Source organism: Oryctolagus cuniculus, chromosome 2, assembly GCF_051225735.1.
Source record: "Oryctolagus cuniculus isolate XC-2025 breed Fujian yellow rabbit chromosome 2, ASM5122573v1, whole genome shotgun sequence".
Classification (NCBI taxonomy): Eukaryota; Metazoa; Chordata; class Mammalia; order Lagomorpha; family Leporidae; genus Oryctolagus; species Oryctolagus cuniculus.
The window spans coordinates 47538641-47559541 of NC_142868.1; the positions used below are offsets into that span (position 1 = coordinate 47538641).

Genomic DNA, 20901 nt, shown 5'->3' on the forward strand with positions numbered 1-20901 from the left:
TCTTTATGACTCCACAGTATACTCTAGCTTCACTCCACCTACACATATCCATCCATGTCAACCGTTCTTTAAGAGTAAGCGATGGATAGGGAGTCACTGTGAGTCACTTGCTAGCAACCAAAAAATTAGTGCAAGAGGTAGTGCTACAGAGCCTGATCTTCATGGGCTGAGAAGCAGATTTGACAGACCTACCTGATAGCACAAAAAACCTGCTCTTCCATTATTAATATCAGTGATTCTATCCACAGGGTGAGGAAATGTGCATATGGTTGATTTTGGGGAGTGGGAGAGAGTTCCAAAGAGCCTGGTAAATGCTGACATTACAAATCTGAGCAATTTTTTCAATTGTCTTTCTTGCTAAATGCACTACTTCTCATATGTGCCCTGGAACTTAATGGAGAACTCTTGTTCGTGGCATACAGTTAGTGAATATGAAATGAAACAATATATCTCCCTTTGGCAGGTGGAATTTCTGAAGAACAGACATTATACACACGTTAGGTGATAAGGTGTTAAGAAATGTAGTCTAGTGTCTTGTGCCTGATGGGACCCAGAGAGCACCAGAGACTTAGTAATCAGAGAACTGAGACTAGAAGCACCCAGGCTTGCTGCCTGCCCACCCGTGTGTTCTTTCTGTAGTATGAAATTCAGTTTATGGATGAGAATACCATTTGTGCACATATATTTTTAAAATAATATTAAAGTGAAATAAAATTTGGTAGGTACGGGTACCATTCCTATATCAGGGGACTAGGTGCATATATTGTATACAAAAGAGAAGTAAATATAAACACTAGATCTTCAATGAGCTCAGGCTCCCCGATTCTCCTCTACGGAATTTTGAAATTTGTTGCTATAAAAAAACCTCCCAAATATTTTATAATACAAAATGCTAATAAATGCTTGGTCAAGGTAGGGGATTTAAATGCATACCACTGTCCAAAGCTTTATTACCAAGTTTAATGGAACCTAGTAAGGCTTAAGGACATTATGTTTATCTGAATCAATAAAGATTCAAGAAGATGACTTGAAAGGTGGGAATCAAGTGGAGAAAATTCTTGTATGTTCTCAGTATTCTGAAATGCATATGGTTTTATCCAGTCAAAAGGTAAATAGCATGGAACTTACCAGAAAAAAAAAATTAAGTACATACACTGGTTGTGTCCAACTATCGATGTAGCAAAGGGAATTAAAAAGAAGCAACACTCCTTTAAAAAGACATTTTCATCTGAAAACAGAGAAAAAATAGGTGGCATTTTAAAAACAGTAAACCATGTGAGAAACCACAGTGGGAAAAATGGTTTTTAAATCCATGTGTGTGAAGAGGTTACTCATATTAAATAGGTCAAGGGAAGGAATTTATTATCTTTCTGTAAAGGTAATCTTATTACAAATAAATGTATTGAAATTTATTTGATTTCGGTTATTTTTTGAAATATCTGAAAATCCTAAAACGTACCTGCACATTTTGGCACATGAGGCTAATTTTTGATTTAACAAGTGTTAATCGAGTCCAGCTGTTCAAAGTAACTTCCTTAGGCGTTTCTGTAAACACATCGCACACTCAGCCACGTCTGGCACAAGTGTCAATGTTTCTTTAATTTTAAAAGCAGCCCATATAAAGAAGTTATTTACTAGAAACAACTCTTCCCTGCCACACACACACACACACACACACGCGCGCGCGCGCGCGCGCGAGAAAACCAGCCTCCACACCCTTGCGCAGTTTGCCGCAGGGTAATACGGTAACAGCAGGAGATTACGGTACTAGCTGGGCTACAGCCTGTGTTACGTCAGCGAGAGCTGCAAAGTTGCTCGCCGTTCTTTTCTGGTGTCAGGGAGCTGAATATTAAAAGGGTCATAGTGGAGTTATTGGTTGGCTGCATTTTTTTTCTTCTCTTTTCACTCTTTATTTTTAAATGCCCAGGTGAAGTACGAGACAGTGAGCCAGGAGCTTAACGACATCGGGGGTGAGTCAGCGGGTGCACAAGCCCTAGGATTTGGTTCCTCCGAAGAGGGTCCCCTCACCCCCAAACGAAGAGGCGACAGGAGGCTCCTGGGACTGAAGCTGCGGCCGCTCGCCCACCGCGCGCCGACGGGTGGCTGCGCATCCGCGCTTCAGGTGAGTGCGCTGCGGCGCAGGGAGCTGGGAGCTGGCACCCCGCAGGGCCCGGGGGGGCTGAGGTCAGACCGCCCCTGGGCTCCGAGAGGGCGGGAACCCTCACCGGCCGCCAGCGCCTCTCGCTCTCCTCACCGGCTCTGCCGCTCCAGCACCGGTACCCAACCCCCGTTCGCATTATGTATTCTGGAAAGTTACTTCTGGTGAACAAGTGTCTTTTTAAGCCTGAGTGAATCGCCCCGAGGTGAGAGAGAACGGTTGGTTGCAGGGGCTTGCTTTTAGTACCACCAGGGAGGTCTTGCATTGGGGAGCTTCACCCTGGTCTTTGCATGGAAGCACGTGCCCCCGCCCCGCACTCCGGCCGGGGATCCTTGGCTCTGTGTGCCGTTGTGAAAACTCCGGTTTCTGACGCAAATTGTGGCCTCCCCAACCCAGAAAATCCGTGGCGTCCCCTGTCCGCCGGCACGCGAGCTTGCTGCTTCCGCAGTGACCGCCACGTGCGAAGCCCCTTCCGCACACACGCACCCTGCACCCACCGGGCTTCCCAGAAGCCGGGGTGTGGCTCGCGGCTCGCGCCCCGGGGGACGGCCCGCCCTGTGGCTTGGAGACCCATTCTGGACAGACCCAGGTAGCGCTCAGCTCCGCACCCGCTCGGCTTCGCTCGGGAGGGCCGGTTCACAAGCCCGCGCGCTCTGCACACCCAAGTGCAAATTCCTCGGGCGGGAGCGTGCGCGTGGCACAGGCCCTGCGGTCCCGAGTCACAGCGGTCGCCTCCCCCAGGTGACTGCGATGCAACCTGTTCAAATGACAGCCGGCTAAACCCTCCGGATTCCACCCGCTGGGCTCGGTGCAGCACGCACTCCAGCCGTGCTCTGAGCCTTGAAGGGTTTCGGGGATTGTTGTTTTCTTTTTCTTTCTTCTGTTTTTGGCTTCGGATCTTGAACTTGGTTCCGAGGCGGCGAGGCGGAGCGCGCGGGGGCGGGTTCCCAGCGCCCGGCGCGGCACGCAATCCCCTCCCGCGTAACCCTCGGCAAGGCTGCTCCAAGCCTCTGGTGCACCGCAGAGTTGGCGGGTCTCGAGACTGGGGTCCCCCTGCCCGCCCGGCTCTGCGCGACCCCGCTCCCTGGGCGCCTGGGTCACCATCCGCCTTCCTCTTTGCGCTCTTGCAGGAGGCCACCGGCAAACGCCGCCCGGAGCCGCCTGGGTCTAGACAAGGATTGCACACCCATATTCACCGGCCCTCGAGCCAAAAGCTGGAGCCAGCGCGAGCCCGCAGAGGGACGGACCAGCCGTGGGTAACTGCGGGCGGGGAGCCGAGCGCACGCGCCACGGCCGCTGCCTTTGTGCGTCGACGGCCGATCCGTGCTTGCCTGTGGGAAGACTGGCGCTGGAATTTTGAATTCCACATTTTGTGTACAATGCGCAGTCTTTTCCGCACCGAGGCGAATCAGACAGTGCAGAAAAGCGGACCCGCCTGGTTCTAGGACTGCGTTTTGGCAGCGAGTCGCCTGGAGCTTCACGCACTGCCACGAGTAGGGAGGGGCTCGGGGGCCCCCGGGAGAGCGCAGCAGGTGGAGAGAGTCTCGGGGCTGCCCCGCGCGGCCCCAGCCATGCCGCTGGTAATGGCCGGCACCTTAGCGTGGCCCTCCGAGGGTTCCCAGGACCGGCCCGGATTGTTTCCCACCCGCGCGTTCTCTCTCGCCGCCAGCCAGGCCCAGCTGGCAAGGCTCTCCCGCGCCGAGACCTTCTGACTCCCTGGTTCCCGCCTCCGCCCCCGCGCGAGGGTGGCCCGAGAGAGCCGGAGCTCGCCCGGCCCCGGCCGGGACCATGGTGTTTCTCTCTGGAAATGCTTCCGACAGCTCCAACTGCACCCACCCGCCGGCACCGGTGAACATTTCCAAAGCCATTCTGCTCGGAGTGATCTTGGGGGGCCTCATCCTTTTCGGGGTGCTGGGGAACATCCTGGTGATCCTCTCCGTGGCTTGTCACCGGCACCTGCACTCGGTTACCCACTACTACATCGTCAACCTGGCCGTGGCCGACCTCCTGCTCACCTCCACGGTGCTGCCTTTCTCCGCCATCTTCGAGATCCTGGGCTACTGGGCCTTCGGCAGAGTGTTCTGCAATATCTGGGCGGCGGTGGACGTCCTGTGCTGCACCGCGTCCATCATAAGCCTCTGCGTGATCTCCATCGACCGCTACATCGGCGTGAGCTACCCGCTGCGCTACCCCACCATCGTCACCCAGCGCAGAGGCCTCCGGGCTCTGCTCTGCGTCTGGGCCTTCTCCCTGGTCATCTCCGTCGGGCCCCTGTTCGGCTGGAGGCAGCCGGCCCCGGACGACGAGACCATCTGCCAGATCAACGAGGAGCCGGGCTACGTGCTCTTCTCGGCCCTGGGCTCCTTCTACGTGCCTCTGACCATCATCTTGGCCATGTACTGCCGGGTCTACGTGGTGGCCAAGAGGGAGAGCCGGGGCCTCAAGTCCGGCCTCAAGACCGACAAATCCGACTCGGAGCAAGTGACGCTCCGCATCCACCGGAAAAATGCTCCCGCCGGAGGCAGCGGGGTGGCCAGCGCCAAAAACAAGACGCACTTCTCCGTGAGGCTCCTCAAGTTTTCCCGGGAGAAGAAAGCGGCCAAAACGCTGGGCATCGTGGTCGGCTGCTTCGTCCTCTGCTGGCTGCCCTTCTTCTTGGTGATGCCCATCGGTAAGTCCCTCCCGCAGCTCCTCTTACCATTCAGGGGTCTTCATCCCCCACCCCACCCCCAGGCCCAGCCCCCACCCTGGTTACTCCAGACTCTCTGTCTGGGTAGAAGGGGCAGGATCCGCGCTTCAAAGAGCAGAGTTCCCAGGGCATTCCCAAAGGCTCCCTGGTGGAAACGTGAATTTTCATTCTCTTTCTCCTGCAGTCTCATTTACATTAGGTCCTAGGGCACCTTTCCAGCTACTCTAAAGTGGCTTCCAAGGGATGCAGATTAATTGGTCTCCTTTATGAGAATCTCGACTTTTCTTAAAGCCTTTAAGCCTGTAGTTAATTTAAATACATCCGCCCTCTTTCGAGTCTCCAGGAGTCTCCAACAAGAACTCAGGCCGCTGTGGAATGCGGCTTCCACTCTGCTAAGGAATGGGAATGCAAATTCTCTTGGCCTGAAAACAAACACGATGCTTATTCTGGACAAAAGTGTGGTTTCATTATTACATTAGATTATTCACAAAGGTTGGTTATAATGGTCTGCTTATGCTCTGTATCTGTGTTAACTCTATTTTCTGAATTTATCATGAAGAGTGGTATGGTGAACCACTTGCAGGGGTGGGGGGTGATGCTTTCATGTCCAATTTAAGCCTTAAAGAATTCATCATAGTGTTTCTGATAAGTAAATACTTATTCCTTTACTTTAATAGTAAGTAATAAGCCAAATGTTATCTTTAGCCAAAGTCATCCAGGAAGCTGCAGATGACATTGCTTGTAAATAATACAATGATGTTAACAATCCAATTTTTGCAGATGCTAAACTAGCTGTTGTCAAAATTAATCAGCTCTATAAGTATCAACAGGCTGATACACTTGGAATAGTCATCTGTCTCTGAAAGGTCTTCAATGGGATCCCAAAATGGTTGTTTGCTATTTTTAGTTTGTGACATCAAATATAGACTCACACACTGGCTATTTACTAACTCTAAGAAATAAAAAGTAGTGGTAAAAATTAATAAAATGCTTTGGGTGCTTTAGAGCCAAATTTAAATGGCATGTACTTACAATGCCTCAATTTGCAACCCTGTGTCATAAACAGCAGCCATTATTTTTTGAGTGCCAGCCATGTTCCAGACATTTTACTGGGCTTTTTTATTTCATTAGTCTTCTCAGCAGCTCCATGCATTATTATCATGAATTCACAAGTCGGGGGAAGGGATTCTTCAGGTCCTAAAACCATAGCCACCAGTCTCACAAAGCTATTTAAATCAAAATTAAAATTAAACAATATTAATATATAGTTCCTCAGTCTCATTAGCCACATTTGAAGCGCTCAATAGCTATGCATTGGCCAGTGGCTACTGTTTTGGACAGCAGAGATGTAGAGCATTTCTGTCATTGCAGAAATTTCTATCCAACAGCGCTGCTGGAGAAGCAGTCTGCCACCTGGCCTTCGTTGTGCCCGCCCATCAGTATTACTTACTGGGCTCCTGGAAGTGCATCACAGTTTTGAGTTTATCAAAATAACACTTTTTACCTACTTACCTACTTCCTGCATTCCACTCTTTACTGTCTTTTGAACTTGGCACATTTATTCATTCGCACGCTCACGCATCAGATATTCATTGAACAGCTGTTTCAGACACTTAGAATGGACAAGGCAGAAAAATTCTTGCCCATGGGAAGTTTGCGTTCTCTTGGAAGAGATAGACATAGACCAGTAAATATATCCTGAAAGGTCAAGGACAAACAGGCAGGATATAAAAAGCCAACAGAGTAAGAGCACAGAGAGTGACAAGCATGATGGGGTGGGTGGAAAGGAAAGTCCTGTCTAGAAGTAGTTTTGAGCAGTATTTGATGTGGAGAGCAAGGTTTGCGAGGTTTGGGAGGAAGAGATTTCAGGCACAAAGAACAGCAAAGATAGGAAAGAGCTAGACTTGTTCAAGGAAGAGCAAAGAGGGCATTGTGGCTGAGCTACGGATACCAAAGGGGAAGACAAGTTCAAAGACAGCTTAGGAAGACGGGATCAAAATTACATGAGGTCTTGTAGGCCAATGTGAAGTGCACTTAATATTCTAATTGTGTTGAGATGCCATTGGAGGGTTCTTAGCAGGTGAGTGGCTAGCCCCCTTCATGATTCTAAAGGGTCATTCTGGTTGTTGGGTGGAGAGTGGGATATAGGGGGGACAAAAATGGAAGCAGGGAGTCCAGTTAAAGCAGAGGAGAGAAAGATCATGATGCTTTGGATTTAGTTGGGACAGGTGGCGGTGGTGAGGGTGATAATACTAAGCACTTATTTTAAAGACAGAGCTGACAAGTTTGACATAGGATGTGAGAAAGAGAGAAGAATTAATAATTTCTAGGTTTGGTGGCTGAGTAACTGGGAAAATGGTAGTGCATCTTACTGAAATTGGAAGAGCCAGGATGATACAGCTGGAAAAGGCTGGAGGGGTGGGATTTAGAATTTATTCCATTTACAATATGTTGAAAAGTCTTCCAAACATCTAAGTGGAGATGCCAAGTAGACAGATTTATGAATTTCTAGCTTGGAGGAAGGGTGAGCTGTGGATAAGCTTGGGACACATCAACATATTTAAAGCCACAGGAAGGGAAAGACCTACAAGAGAGAGGGTATTAAGAGAAAAGAAGATACTAAGAGAAAAGAACTGAGCCTTGAAGGCATTCTGATACAGCAAGGTAAAGGAAGAGAGTCAACCAGCAAAAGAGACTGGGAAGAGTGGCCTGGGAGAAAAGAAGAAATTCAAGAGTGTGGTGTCCCTGAGGCTGAAAGAAGACGTTTCAGGATGGCACAGGCAATCCAGTGTGTTCCATAGAGCTGCTAGATCAAGGAAGAGGAAGACGGAACCAACACTGGGTTTCCCGATAACCCGGTCCTTTGTGATAGGAGGAGGGCTTCAGTGGAGTGATGGGAAATAAAGCCTTATTATGTGCTTTCTAGAAAGAACAAAATCTGAAGGGGTGGAAACGGAAAGTTGGAAAGTGGAAAGTTTCATGAGAAACTTTGCTAGAGTAGAGCTGGGTAGTAGACTGTAGCTGGAGGGAACCAAGAAATTGTCAAAGGTAGGGGTTGTGACGTCATGTTTATGTTCTGATGAGAGTGATAGGATAGAGAGAAACACGCATGGCTTAGGCAGAGCAGTGATGGAATTCAATGCATAAGTGGAGGCTGGGAAGTGAAAGGGAAGGCTAAATACCTGAGCACTGAGACAAGTAGATATAAGGAAGACAGATAGAGATGTGGTGGAATATTCTTTACATCTGCAGTGAAATAACAAGCAAGATTGTCAGCTAACAGCGAGGAAGGATTAGAGAATGTTGAACATTTGGAGAGCAAAAGGATGTGAAATATTCATCTCTGAGAGCAGGACAATGAATGTATTATGGAAATGTAGTAGTCATCAAGAAGTCTTGAGGGCCTATTTGATACTTATGGTCATAAATTTGAAGTAGAACATTCAAGAAGGTTGTGTATTGCTTTCCAACAGCTTAGTAACTGAGAGATGCCAGCGCATGATGACAGACTCTTGAGTTCTGGGAAACATGATGAAGAGGGGCTGTTTGTGAAGGGAAACAGATTGGGTCAGCGATCAGGGGACATGCAGAGCCTAGGGTGTAAAGGAACCTGAGGATGGCAGGTGACCTGAGCGTCTGAGACTTGTGGTGGTGACAGGAGCTACACAAGGAGATGAGCCCCTCGGGCCTGGAGCCTGGTATCCTGAAGGGAAGGGGGGCGCTCTGGTCTAAGTACAGCCTCCTCTTGTGTCTGTGCTTTTGGGGGAGATGGTAATGATGATCCGAACAAGTTGTGGTGAGACAGTAGCACTCAGAATCACTGGGATTCCTTGAAATGCTAATAAAAATGGTATGGCAGAGGGAGGCTGAAAATTCTCATTAACGGTGGCTGAGGAGGCTGCTCACTAGAACAAAGGATCCCTACATCCACCAATCTGTGGTCTGCAATTTCTTCTTGACACCAGCTGAGTAAGAAACTATCCCTCCTAGAATGTACTGACCACAAAATAAGTATCCGACACCAAGTGTGAATTCGATGAATAAAGCATGTTGCTTGCCTTGGAGAGGCTGACACTGTAGTTAAGGAGACAAATTGTGAACAATTAATACAAGTCTAAACAATTAATACAAGCCTCAATGTGGAATTATTACAATGCCAAGAAATATAGCAGTTTTCTGTATCTGGAGAACAGTGCAGAAGCTTCTAGAAGTACTGCTATTGACTGAACAATGACTTAAAGAAGGCACTACTTCTGCTTGGTCATCAGTGAGATGTTATTTGTTTTTATTAAAAATCTTAAGTACATTTTTCATGCAAAATGCGAACAGAAAAATAAGCATGCCATTTTATTATCATACACAAGGAACATAAACTCCTAAGTGTGACAGGTGCTCTTTTGGGAAGAAGAGGGTTTCAGTCTGTCTTAAGATATCAAAGAGCAAAGGAATTAGAAACTAAAGCCAGGGCAGGGATGAGTGTAATATACGAGGCTGAGGTAAATGCCCACATATGATAGGAATCAACCCAGGAAATTAAGGTGAGTGGACTCTCTCATTGCCTAAGATCCCACTTCTATATATTTTTTAAAGATTTTATTTATTTATTTATTTGAGAGGTAGAGTTACAGACAGTGAGAGGAAGAGACAGAGAGAAAGGTCTTCCTTCCATTGATTCACTCCCCTAATGGCCGCAACAGCCGGAACTTCCCCGATCCAAAGCCAGGAGCCAGGAGCCTCTTCTTGGTCTCCCATGCGGATGCAGGGGCCCAAGCACTTAGGCCATCTTCTACTGCTTTCCCAGGCCACAGCAGAGAGCTGGATTGGAAGAGGAGCAGCCAGGACTAGAACCAGCGCCCATATGGAATGCTGGCGCCGCAGGCGGAGGATTAGCCAAGTGAGCCAGGGCGCCGGCCCCCCACGTCCATATTGTGAGAAGACTGTCTCCTTAAGTGCCGTCACACTTTCCTTTTTCCCAAGCTCCTCTCCACCGAGGCTGGGTGCCTGCCGGATTGAAGAGTGTGGCTGCAGATAGGAATCTCACTTGTCTGTTCCCATATCTAAATTTTGCTAGTCTTGTTTCCTTTCTTCATCCAAAATGGTTGCTTGGAACTCAGAGCCCTCTCAGCTGAAAGAGGTCACACTTGAGGTTGTTATCAGTCATTCATACCTTGGAGTGAATGCTTTTACAAATAAGTTTTGCATGGAGATGGATAAAGAAAATGAAAGTGTTAGCCTTCAACATGTGGAAGAGAAGGAAAAATGAAAACTGTGTCCCCCAGGAAAACTCTTATACCTGAAGCCTGTGCATGGGCCTCACCTATTCCATCCCATCACCCAGATCCACTACCTCCAGAGGCAGTGTGCTGATTGGGAACCGTATTGGCCTGGAATTTAAACCCAGGCTTTCTTAATGATAGAACAGGGGATGTTACTCAGGTCAGCTACCTAGCACAGTACTTAGCAAGAGTAAATAGAATAAATGTTAATATCACCAGAATTCACATGATTCACAGACCATTACTGACATATGTCAATCAATATATGGATGTTGCCATGAAGGGTGGATATCATTGGAGGTCTGAGAAAGAGAGAGCATCCAAAGAAAGTGATGTAGCAGGCAACATTGATTGAACACATAATTATGTGTCTGAATTCTGGGACTGTTATCTGATTTCAATATAAAACCTAGCATTATTGTTGGACTTCAGCCATTGCTAGTCTGCCTGAGTCAAAGGAAGCAACATAGCAGAGTGACATGGCTCATGTGCAATCGAATATTCAGACTACATTTTTAAAAAGACTGGAGACAACCAGTGGTGGAGAGGGAGAATGTGTCCTTGGATGGGATGTTTGGGGAAGGTGGAGGTGACAAGGGCTTTTTGAAGGTAAAAGCAATGAAGCAGAAAATCATTCTTTTGCCAGAATTTCCCTGTGCATCTGCCCTGTGCCAGGCAGCTAAAGAATCACTGGAAATAAAAGCAAATCCTTGCCCTCATAGAACGGAAAATCTAATCAATTAAATACCAAGCAAAGTTTCAGATGGTGATATGTGAAACATGGCAAGGAAAAAGATCAGGACATATAAAGACATAGGAGTGACATAAGGGTGCTGACCCCTTGATTGATTCCCAAGGTAACTGGGGGTTAAGTGTTGCTCCACTCCAGGTACACAGAATCAGGACCCTGATTTTTTTTTTTTTTTTACAGGCAGAGTAGATAGTGAGAGAGAGAGAGACAGAGAGAAAGGTCTTCCTTTTGCCATTGCCGACCCTCCAATGGCCGCCACAGCCGGCGCGCTGCGGCCGGCGCACCGCACTGATCCGATGGCAGGAGCCAGGTGCTTCTCCTGGTCTCTCATGGGGTGCAGGGCCCAAGTACTTGGGCCATCCTCCACTGCACTCCCTGGCCACAGCAGAGAGCTGGCCTGGAAGAGGGGCAACCGGGACTAGAACCCGGTGTGCTGGCACCGCTAGGTGGAAGATTAGCCTATTGAGCCGCGGCGCCGGCCCTCCTGATTTGTTTTTTAAATAGGTATTTATTCATTTGAAAAGCAGAGTTAGAGAGAGGCAGAGGCAGAAAGAGAGAGATAGGTCTTCCATCCTCTAGTTCACCCCCTAGATGGCCGCAACAGCCGGAGATGGCACCAATCGAAAACAGGAGCCTGGAGCTTCTTCCAGGTCTCCCACGCGGGTGCAGGGGCTTGGGCCATCTTCCACTGCTTTCCCAGGCCATAGCAGAGAGCTAGGTCGGAAGTGGAGCAGCTGGGACTTGAACCAGTGCCCATGTGGGATGCTGGCACTGCAGGCGGCGGCTCCACCTACTGTGCCACAGTGCTGGCCCCAGGACCCTGATTTTTAAAGCAACATTGACCTCTTAGTGATTTTGGTGTGAGGGGAATCCAATAGCCATTAGAATTTATTGCAAGATGAGAGGCCAGGTTTTCAGTTACTTTTATTGCACAGCAAACCATCTTAAAGCAATAGCATCTTATGACTCAAAAGTCAGTGCCCCCAGCTCATCTGGCAGTCAGGGTTGACTATCAATCCTGATGGCTTCTCTTCATCCAGTGGTTTCAATCAGTGTTTTTTTTTTTAAGATTTATTTTATTTATTTGAAAGACAGAGTTACAGAGAGACGTAGAAACAGAGAGAGGGAGGTTTTTCCATCCGCTGGTTCACTCCCCAGACGGCCCCAATGGCTGGAGCTGCACCAATCCAAAGCCAGGAGCCAGGAGCTTCTTCCAGGTCTCCCATGCGGGTGCAGGGGCCCAAGGACTTGGGCCATCTTCTACTACTTTCCCAGGCCATAGCAGAGAGCTGAATCAGAAGAGGAGCAGGTGGGACTAGAACTGGTGCCCATGTGGGATGCAGGCACTTCAGCCCAGGGCTTTAACCCGCTGCGCCACAGCGCTGGCCCCTTAAATCAGTTTTTGTGTAGCATAACAGTTCTTTCCAAGATAGCCAAGGCAGAACTTGCCAGGCCTTTGAAGAGCTGAGCCTACAACTGGCCTCACATCACAGCTGCCTCATTCTGTGGTCAGAGCAAGTCATGAGTTCATGCTACTTTCAAGGGGAAGGAAAACAACTTCACCTCTTGATGGGGGAGCAGCAGGTGCAGAGGGGGTTGGGGAATTGTTGTGGTCCTCTTGTGGACTACTGACCTCCCAAGCATGTCAAGCAACAGTTCTCCTTCATCCATCAGTTATATCCAGAACTTCCCTTGTGCTGGGCTTTATGCAATGTCCTGAGTAGAAACAGTCAGCATTCTTGACTCCCAGTCTCCGGAGGGAGATAGACATGGATCAGACAACCACATAAAACAACCCAGAACTGTGTACGGTGCCATGAAGAGCCTAGATATGGTGCCTTGAAAACTTACACTGTGGATAAGGGTAGTGCAGAACAAGAGAGGTCAGAAAATCTTGCTTGACCTCTGAGCCAAGATCAGTAGAATGAGTAGGAGTTTCATGGTTCAAAGGGGAAAGTGTGCAAAGGCTCTTGTCAGGGCCAACCTGATGTCCATGAGAATTCTGTAGAAAACCACTGTGGCCAGAGCTGAGAAGACAAGAGATAACTGGTGTCAGATGAAGCTGGAAACAGGGGGACCAGACTAAACAAGCCCAGCTAGTCATTTTACATGGTTTTGTTTTCATCCGAGGACTGAGAAGCAGGGATGACGTAGTCCAGCTTATACTTCCAACTGTCAAAGGTTTAGTGGGAAGGAAGACTGTGGATAGGAGAGTTGGGAGGTTTTTCCATAGGACAGGATGGGAGACCTCAGGCCAAGGACGAGCCTTTTTACATGTCATTTGGAAATACTTATTTCTGTGAACCAGAGCATGGCTCTGGAATGCCTCTTCTGTCATTGCCTTCCGAGTTTAGATTTACGAGAAAACTGTGCCTATGATCACAAATAGTATAATGATATTTGGCTTTAAATTAATTTTGGCTCTTTCCACCAGACAAGTCTGTCAATGAAGATTTATTGTCATATGCAGAAGAATGTGCTGCAGGCTCCAAAGACATTGACAGTGAATTCTAACAATGCTTTGAACAATAGCTGACTCAAGTCAGGCTGCAGGCAGGCAAGTTACTGCTTTGAAGGCAGGATAACCCCCAAGTCACTTAATAACAAAGTTATTGCTCTCTTCTGTTACTTCATAGTTTTATGGTAGGTTGGAGGACAGCTGTCAATGGCAGTTTGTCTAATACTTTTATTGTGTTTTAGCCCCACTATCTGGCTTATCACCTTGAACTTGCATAATGGTTTTTCACTTTTACATTTTGTGTATCTTTACTATTTGAACCTTTCTTTCCACGTTTTTATTAATCATTTCTATTTCTTTTGTGGACTTGCCTGTCTATATTTTTGGGCCTCATTTTCAACAGTGGTTTTTCTACTCCTCCTTTATCTGTAGGCTCATTTTATCCATTGAAGATATTAATCACTACCTATCATCATTACTGGGTTGCCCAACTTCTCAGGCTATATTCAGTTGTGCCAAGAAAACATAACTTCTTTATTTCCCCACAACTGATATGATCTTTCTCACAGACTTTTATGAAAACATCACACACACACACACACACACACACACACACACCCTTTTAGCTAAATCCAGTAAACTCAGTCAGATCCAATAATTTATGCGTCACTTTTACATACTCGGCCTCTTTTTGTACAACTCAAGTCTTAGTCCAGACAGGCTGCTAATTTATGAACAATAGAAACATTTCTTGCAGTGTTGGGGGCTAGGAAGTCCAAGATGAAGGCCATGGCAGACTAGTATCTGGTGAAGGTGAGGGCCCACGGACTAATGCACAGATGACGCCTCTAGCTGGATGCTTCAGTGGTGGGAGAGGCAAGGCAGATCGCTGGGTCTCTTAATCTCCTCCTAAAGTGCATCTCCTAAGACTACCAAGTGAGAGTTAGGGTTTCAATATCAGCATTTTGAAGGAACTCAAACGTTCTGATCATAGCGCCTGGCCTCTCAGAATGGTTCTCCAAGGTGTTGCCCAGACCAAGGAGACTGCATAACCTCAGGAAGTCAAAGGGGGTAGAAAATTCGGGCCCTAGTTGTGTTGTTGTTGTTTAGTTTGCTTTTTCTTTCTTTCTTTCTTTTTTAGTGTACTACAGTGGGGAGATCGGTTTAGTCTAGTGATTGGACCACTCTCACCCCCATCCTTTATGCTGTTTTTTTCTTTTTCATTTTTACTGATTTATTTTCATTTTACTTGAAAGGGGAGAGGGGAGAAAGAAAGACACACACACATACACACACACACACACACACAGTGGGGGAGGGAGGGTAGAGAGAGAGAGATACAGGGTCTTCCATCTGCTGGTTCACTCTGCAAATTCTTGCAACAGCCAGTGCTGGGCCAAGAGCCCAGAATTCCACCCAGGTCTCCCACGTGGGTGGCAGGGACACAAGTACTTGAGCCATCACCTGCTACATTCCAACAAGAAGCTGAATAAGTAGAGTATCTGGGACTTGATCCAGGCACACTGATACAAAATGTGGGCATCCCAAGCAGAAATTCAGTCCACTATGTTAAACACTCACCACCACCACCACCACCACCACCACCCTCAACCATGCTGTTGTCTCCTGACAGATCTGAAGCCACTCACCCATGGACCATTGTGACCACCTGATGACCAGCCACACTTAGCTTTTACAGCAACTGTGGCCCTTGGTTCTTGGTTTGAGTGGCACCTGCTCTGTTGTCATTGGACACCTTGTTCCTACAGCATCCATGAACACCTTTGACAACCTCTTGAGCCAAATTCTGGGTAATATTTCCATCCCAGTCTCAGAGCATGGAGAACCCTCTGAGTTCCTTTCACACTGCATAGAGGAGGTAAGCCAGCCATGCTCTCTGTCCACTACGCTGGCTTCTACTTTTAACAGGTAGTGGAGCCCCTAGGGGAAGGACTGCTTTCTCCTGGACATCCTAAATGGACAGCAGGAAAAAGAATCTCTGCCTTCAACTTCGTCGTTAGACATCTTCAGATGCCTCCACCTTCCATGCCGAGCGGGAAACGCAGGACCAATGTCCGCTGCCTCTCTCCACCTCCTCCTGCCCTGGTGTTTCCCAGGTCTTCCTGAGCACACTGAGATGTCTTTCCTCTGCCTTTTATGACTCAGTGAGGTGCTCCTCCTCCTTCCCAGGGTGGCATCCATCTTCTTTGGAATAGCAATGACAGGTGAAGGTAGACTGCAGGGAGACAGAGGCAGAGAGAGAGAGACTCACTAAAAAGGGAATAAAGAGGAATCTTTTAAAATAATATAATCCTTGTATATATTTAGCAATTACTTTTTTACATCTTATTGTTTTATGATTTTTACAAATATATAAAGATACAATATTTTGGGAGCTGGAGTTGTGAGAGTAGTGAGTTAAGCTACTGCTTCTAACACCAATATGCTGTAACCTGTCCTGGCTACTCCACTTCCAATCAAGCTTCCTGCTGCTGTACCTGGGAAGGTAGGAGAAGAGGGCCCAAGTTCTCGGGTGCCTGCCACCCACCCAGGAGATCTGGAAGGAGTTCCTGGCTCCTGGCTTCAGCTTGGCCCAGCCCCAACCATTATAGGCATTTGAGGAGTGAAACAGTGGATGGATGGAAATCTCTCTCTCTCTCTTTCTCTCTCTCTCTTTGTTCCTCTGTAACTGTATTTCAAATAAATAAGTAAATTTAAAAAATTTTTATAACATCTTTGTGTAGTTAAACAATTTAATTTGTGACTTTCTGGAATGTGCCTTCTTCAAGGATTCTTGGTGTGAACTTGCGCAGTGTCAGCCAGATAACCCCTGTTTCCTCCTCGCTCTCTGAGAGCATCACGTGTAACTTACCTGGAATTCATGTTGATGTTGTGGTTGACGAGGCTAACTGCACTTACTTTGAAATGCTTAGCCAGATAATCTCAAAAGATTTATTGAATAATCCATCATTTCCTGTCTTTTGTGGAAAACATTTGTTGTATTAAAATAATCTGGGATCTATTTTGGGTCTCCCACTTATGTTCCATTTATAAGTCTCTTCTCTAGCATTGGTGCCACAATATTTTAATGACCGCGGTTTCATCATACATTTTAATGTTTTTCAAATTAAGTCCTTGGGATGAATATTCTTTGTCAAAGTTTTCTTGTTTAGTCTTGTACATTCGTTTTTCCCAGAAACATCTGGACTCATTTTTCCATTCCATTTATTCCAGTACTACTTTTGGATCGTACACTTTACTTTTAATCACTCACTAACATCTGAGAAACTGGTTATAACGATGAAGTTAAGAAATACTACTTGAGTCTTTTGACATTAAAGAATGATATTGACTATTAGTTTTAGATTAATACACTTCATCATATCAAGGAAATATCTTTCTATAGTTTACAAGACTATACAGACCAAATTTAAAATGCATTTTATTCTATAATAAATGCTGCTTTTAAAATACTTGTCAGTACAATCTTTTTCATTGACTTAATCAATTTTATTTCATACTATTAACCTACCTATTTATTATTGCTTGATAAGGTAGCATTACTATTTTAATAGTACAGCAGTATAATAAATATTTTGCTTCTGGTTTGCACTTCCACTTCTATGTGAGATGAGTCTGTTGTTCTAGTGTACTGTTTCTGTCACATTTTGTTATCAGGTTTATGTTAGCTTCATAGAGCCAGTTGCAGCACTTTTCTTTTTTTTATCTGTATCAGTTTAAATAGCATAAGAATTATGTGTTCCTTGAAGGTTTAAAAAACTCGCCCATAAAACATGTGGGCACAGCTCCTTTTATGGGTGCAATTCTTTGAGAATGGTTTCTATTTCTTCCATGGATAGTGATCTATTCTGATTTGATAAACTGTTTTCTGATTTCCTATTTTACTTCTCATTGATGTTCATCTTTTTAACATGTATGTTTCCATATAAAGTTCTGTTACCTTTCATTACTTTGCTGCCTAGCTCATATCCCACATCATATACTTGTGATTTCTTTCTTTTTGTCCTCAATGAGACTTCCTGGAAGACTATTTTACCCGGTTTATTTGTTTGTTTGTTTCAAAGACTTTAGTCCTATAGTTATTAATCACTTTATTCTGCTTTCCAGTGCATTAATTTAATCTCCAGAAATGTCTGCTGCTTATTTTCTTGTTATATTTTACTTTTCTTTTTTTATTTTTATTTTTATGTTTATTTAATTTTATTTAATGAACATAAATTTCCAAAGTACAGCTTATGGATTACAATAGCTTCCCCCCACCATAACTTCCCTCCCACCCAGAGCACTCCCCTCTCCCACTCCCTCTCCCCTTCCATTCACATCAAGATTAATTTTCAATTCTCTTTATATACAGAAGATCAATTTAGCATACATTAAGTAAAGATTTCAACAGTTTGCACCCACACAGAAACACAAAGTGTAAAATACTATTTGAGTACTAGTTATAACATTAATTAAACACCTAAAAGTGATTGTGTATTAATTGCAGAGTTCAACCAATAGTTTTAAGTAGAACATAAAAAATACTAAAAGGGTAAAGTATTAAGTTCTTTTTTCTATTTTTTTGTTTGTTATATAGTTTTTTTGTTTAATAAATGTGAATTTACAAAGTGCAACTTTTGTATTGTTGTGGCTCCCCCCCAACCTCCCTCCCTCCCGTGGCCCTCCCCTCTCCCACTCCCTCTCCCACTCCCTCTCCCATCCCGCCCTTCATCGAGTTTCATTTTTCAATTACCTTCATATACTGAAGATCAACTTAGTATATACTAAGCAAGGATTTCAACAGGCTGCACTCACACAACCACACAAGGTATAGGGCATTGTTCGACTAGTAGTGTTGTTTTTAAGTTTCATAGTAAAACACATTAAGGACAGAGATCCTACGTGGGGAGCATGTACCCAGTGACTCCCGTTGTTGATTTAACAATTGGCATTCTTATTTATGACTTCAGCAATCACCCGAGACTCTTGCTATGAGCTGTCTAGGCTATGGAAGCCCCTTGAGTTCACTGACTCTGAACTTGTTTAGTCAAGGCCGTATCACAGTGGAGGTTCCTTCCTCCCTTCAGAGAAAGGCGCCTCTCTCCTTGATGGCCTGTTCCTTCTGCTGGGGCCTTGTTCACCAGGATCTTTCATTTAGATTGTTTTTTGCCACCGTGTCATGGCTTTCCATGCCTGTGAGACTCTCATGGACCTTGTAGCCAGATCCGAATGTCCCAAGGGTTGATTCTGAGACAGGAATGCTGCCATTCTATGAGTCTGCTGTGTGTCCTGTTTCCCCCGCAGGATCATTCAATATTAGCTTGAGAGAATGTTTACTTCATGTATTTTGATTCTTTCCTATTTAAGAGTAAAAGCAATCATTGCTGTATGTTTTCCTCCAAGCAAACTTTAGTTTCCTCCTTATGTTTTGCTGGGTAGTATTCTCATCCAACAGATCTGTATTCCTAGTTTCAATATTTCCTTTGCCTTGTGTGGACAGGAAAGGATTCATTTTGTGTGTGTGTGTGTGTGTGTGTGTTTTCTAATAGTTAATTTGAAATTTATCAGTAGTTTCCCTTCTACTTTCCAAAAAATAATTTCTGATTTCCTACACTGTGGTAAGAGAGCACGAACTAAGTAATTCTTAGTTTGTGGAATTATGGCTTTCTTTAAGACAATGTATTATCGATAAGCAACATGTTTAATAGGTATACACTAATACCTGTAATAGTGGTGATTTTTCAGGTCTTCTTTGTCCACTCTTCTTGATTTTTCCTTGATCCATCATCTACTTTGTCAAATACCGACAGACATACAATAAGTTTTCCCATTATTACCAGTTTCTTCTAATTATTTCTTATGTTTTTAACAGGTTTTGTTTCAAATATGTTGATGCTGTTACTTGACAATAAGAGATTGATTCAATAATATCTTCATTTAAAGGTGCTCTTTTGCCCAACTTAATTGTTTTTCTTGTCATATACAACAAAAATTTAACATTGCAATTATTTTTGTTTGCATTTGCAAATATACCTTTGCCTATCTTTTTATATATCAGCCTGTGTATCTTTTATTTTTCAGTTTCTAATCTGGACATTTACTTCTTAATAAAGATTTAATTAATTTCTATTTATTGTAACATACTATTTAGTTTAAATTTTGTCTTTTTTAATGCTTTTTGGCTTTATGCTCCCTTCATTTTCTTTGTTTTCCATTTTTTGTGAAACAGATAATTTTTTTTCTTTGCTCTTAAATTATGCAATGATTTGGAAAAGTTGTCTCCTGATTTTAGTTCTACTAGAGGTTACTTTGACTTTTTCAAATGTATTTTTTTAACCTTCCATTCTCTCACCATCTCCCCAGAACCCACTGTTATGCAACTAAGATAAGTTTAGTTTTCTGTTTTTTCTTCTATTTTCTGATTTCCCTGAAACCCACATCTTTTGATTAGTAGAATTTTGCATTTTTTAAGATTTTATTTGAAAGACAGAGAGAGGGAGAGACAGATAAAGAGAGATCTTCCATCCACTGTTCACCCCCAGGTGGCCACAATGGCCAGGGCTGGGCCAAGCTAAAGCCAGGAGCATCTTCCAGGCCTCCCACATGGATAGCAGGGGTCCCAGCACTTGGGCCATCTTCCACTGCTTTTCCCACGCCATTAACAGGAAGCTGGATTGGAAGTGGAGCATCCCAGACATGAACCTGCGACCAAATGTGATATCCTCATTGCAGGCTCAGCTTTACCCACTTTGTCACAACACTGAATTTTGCACTCTAGATCCAGGTCATTTCTATTACATTTTTGTATTGCCTACCCTGGTTTTTGAATCTTTCTATAATTTAGTGATACTGTGGTCACAAAGGTTAAAATATTTGTTATTATATTAAGGAAGAACATTCAATCAAATAAAAGTTTACCAATTTTACAGAATTTTACATTTTGTAAGCCTTTGGAGGCCTAAGATTTAAGACATGAAGTACAATTTTCTGGTACAGAGTTTAGGTAGATATTTCTACATTTCAAAATACTGCTGTTAATGTTTCTCTTCTGTGTCTTGTTTAGTGCTTTAATGCATGACTTGAGGTCAACTTGATTATTGTTTCTCGTCAAGTGTTCTCTTTATTCATTTCTCCCAAGATACTGTCAAATTTTTAAAATATATGTCTCCTAGGAAATTCTGAGGATAACTTTCATTGCTATTACCTAAAATTTCATGCAACATTTTGCTCTGAATTCAAAGAAACCCTCATGGGTCACATTCCTCACTCCATTCTTTCTCCTGGAATCCATATATGTATAAGCTACATTTTGGATCCCCTCACCTTCGTCATATTTTCTTCTGATTTCCATTTGAATTGCTCATGTGCTTGTTCTACTTTACCTGTTTGGTTTTGGTGATAATACATCTCTTCATCCTCTCAAATCCACTCCGTTTTATTGGCACCTCGTTCCATCTTCATTATTGCCTACACTCACTTCACAACTAAACAGCTCTCTAAGTTGCATTTCAGTTCCAGTCATAAACCTTGAAAGGTAGACCCTTGCTCTGATTCTTCAGCTCCTTC

The 20901-nt window shown here is 44.7% G+C and overlaps 1 protein-coding gene across 7 annotated transcripts in view; it reads left to right on the forward strand.

Moving 5' to 3' along the window:
• Window positions 1-1983: 1983 nt before the first annotated feature.
• The window catches only part of ADRA1A (adrenoceptor alpha 1A), a 122185-nt gene continuing 103267 nt past the window's right edge, over window positions 1984-20901 (forward strand). For 5 of the 7 annotated variants that reach the window (XR_011386164.2, XM_051828668.3, XM_089324455.1 and 2 more), the window contains exons 1-2: window positions 1984-2122; window positions 3289-4829. Coding sequence is in view for 6 of the 7 variants with exons in the window: in XM_051828668.3 (XP_051684628.1) it covers window positions 3947-4829 (883 nt within the window). In the remaining variant the exon portion in view is untranslated. Of the gene's footprint in view, window positions 2123-2730; window positions 4830-20901 lie in introns of those variants that run through there. The other 2 variants (XM_089324456.1, NM_001082380.1) reach the window with 2 other exon arrangements.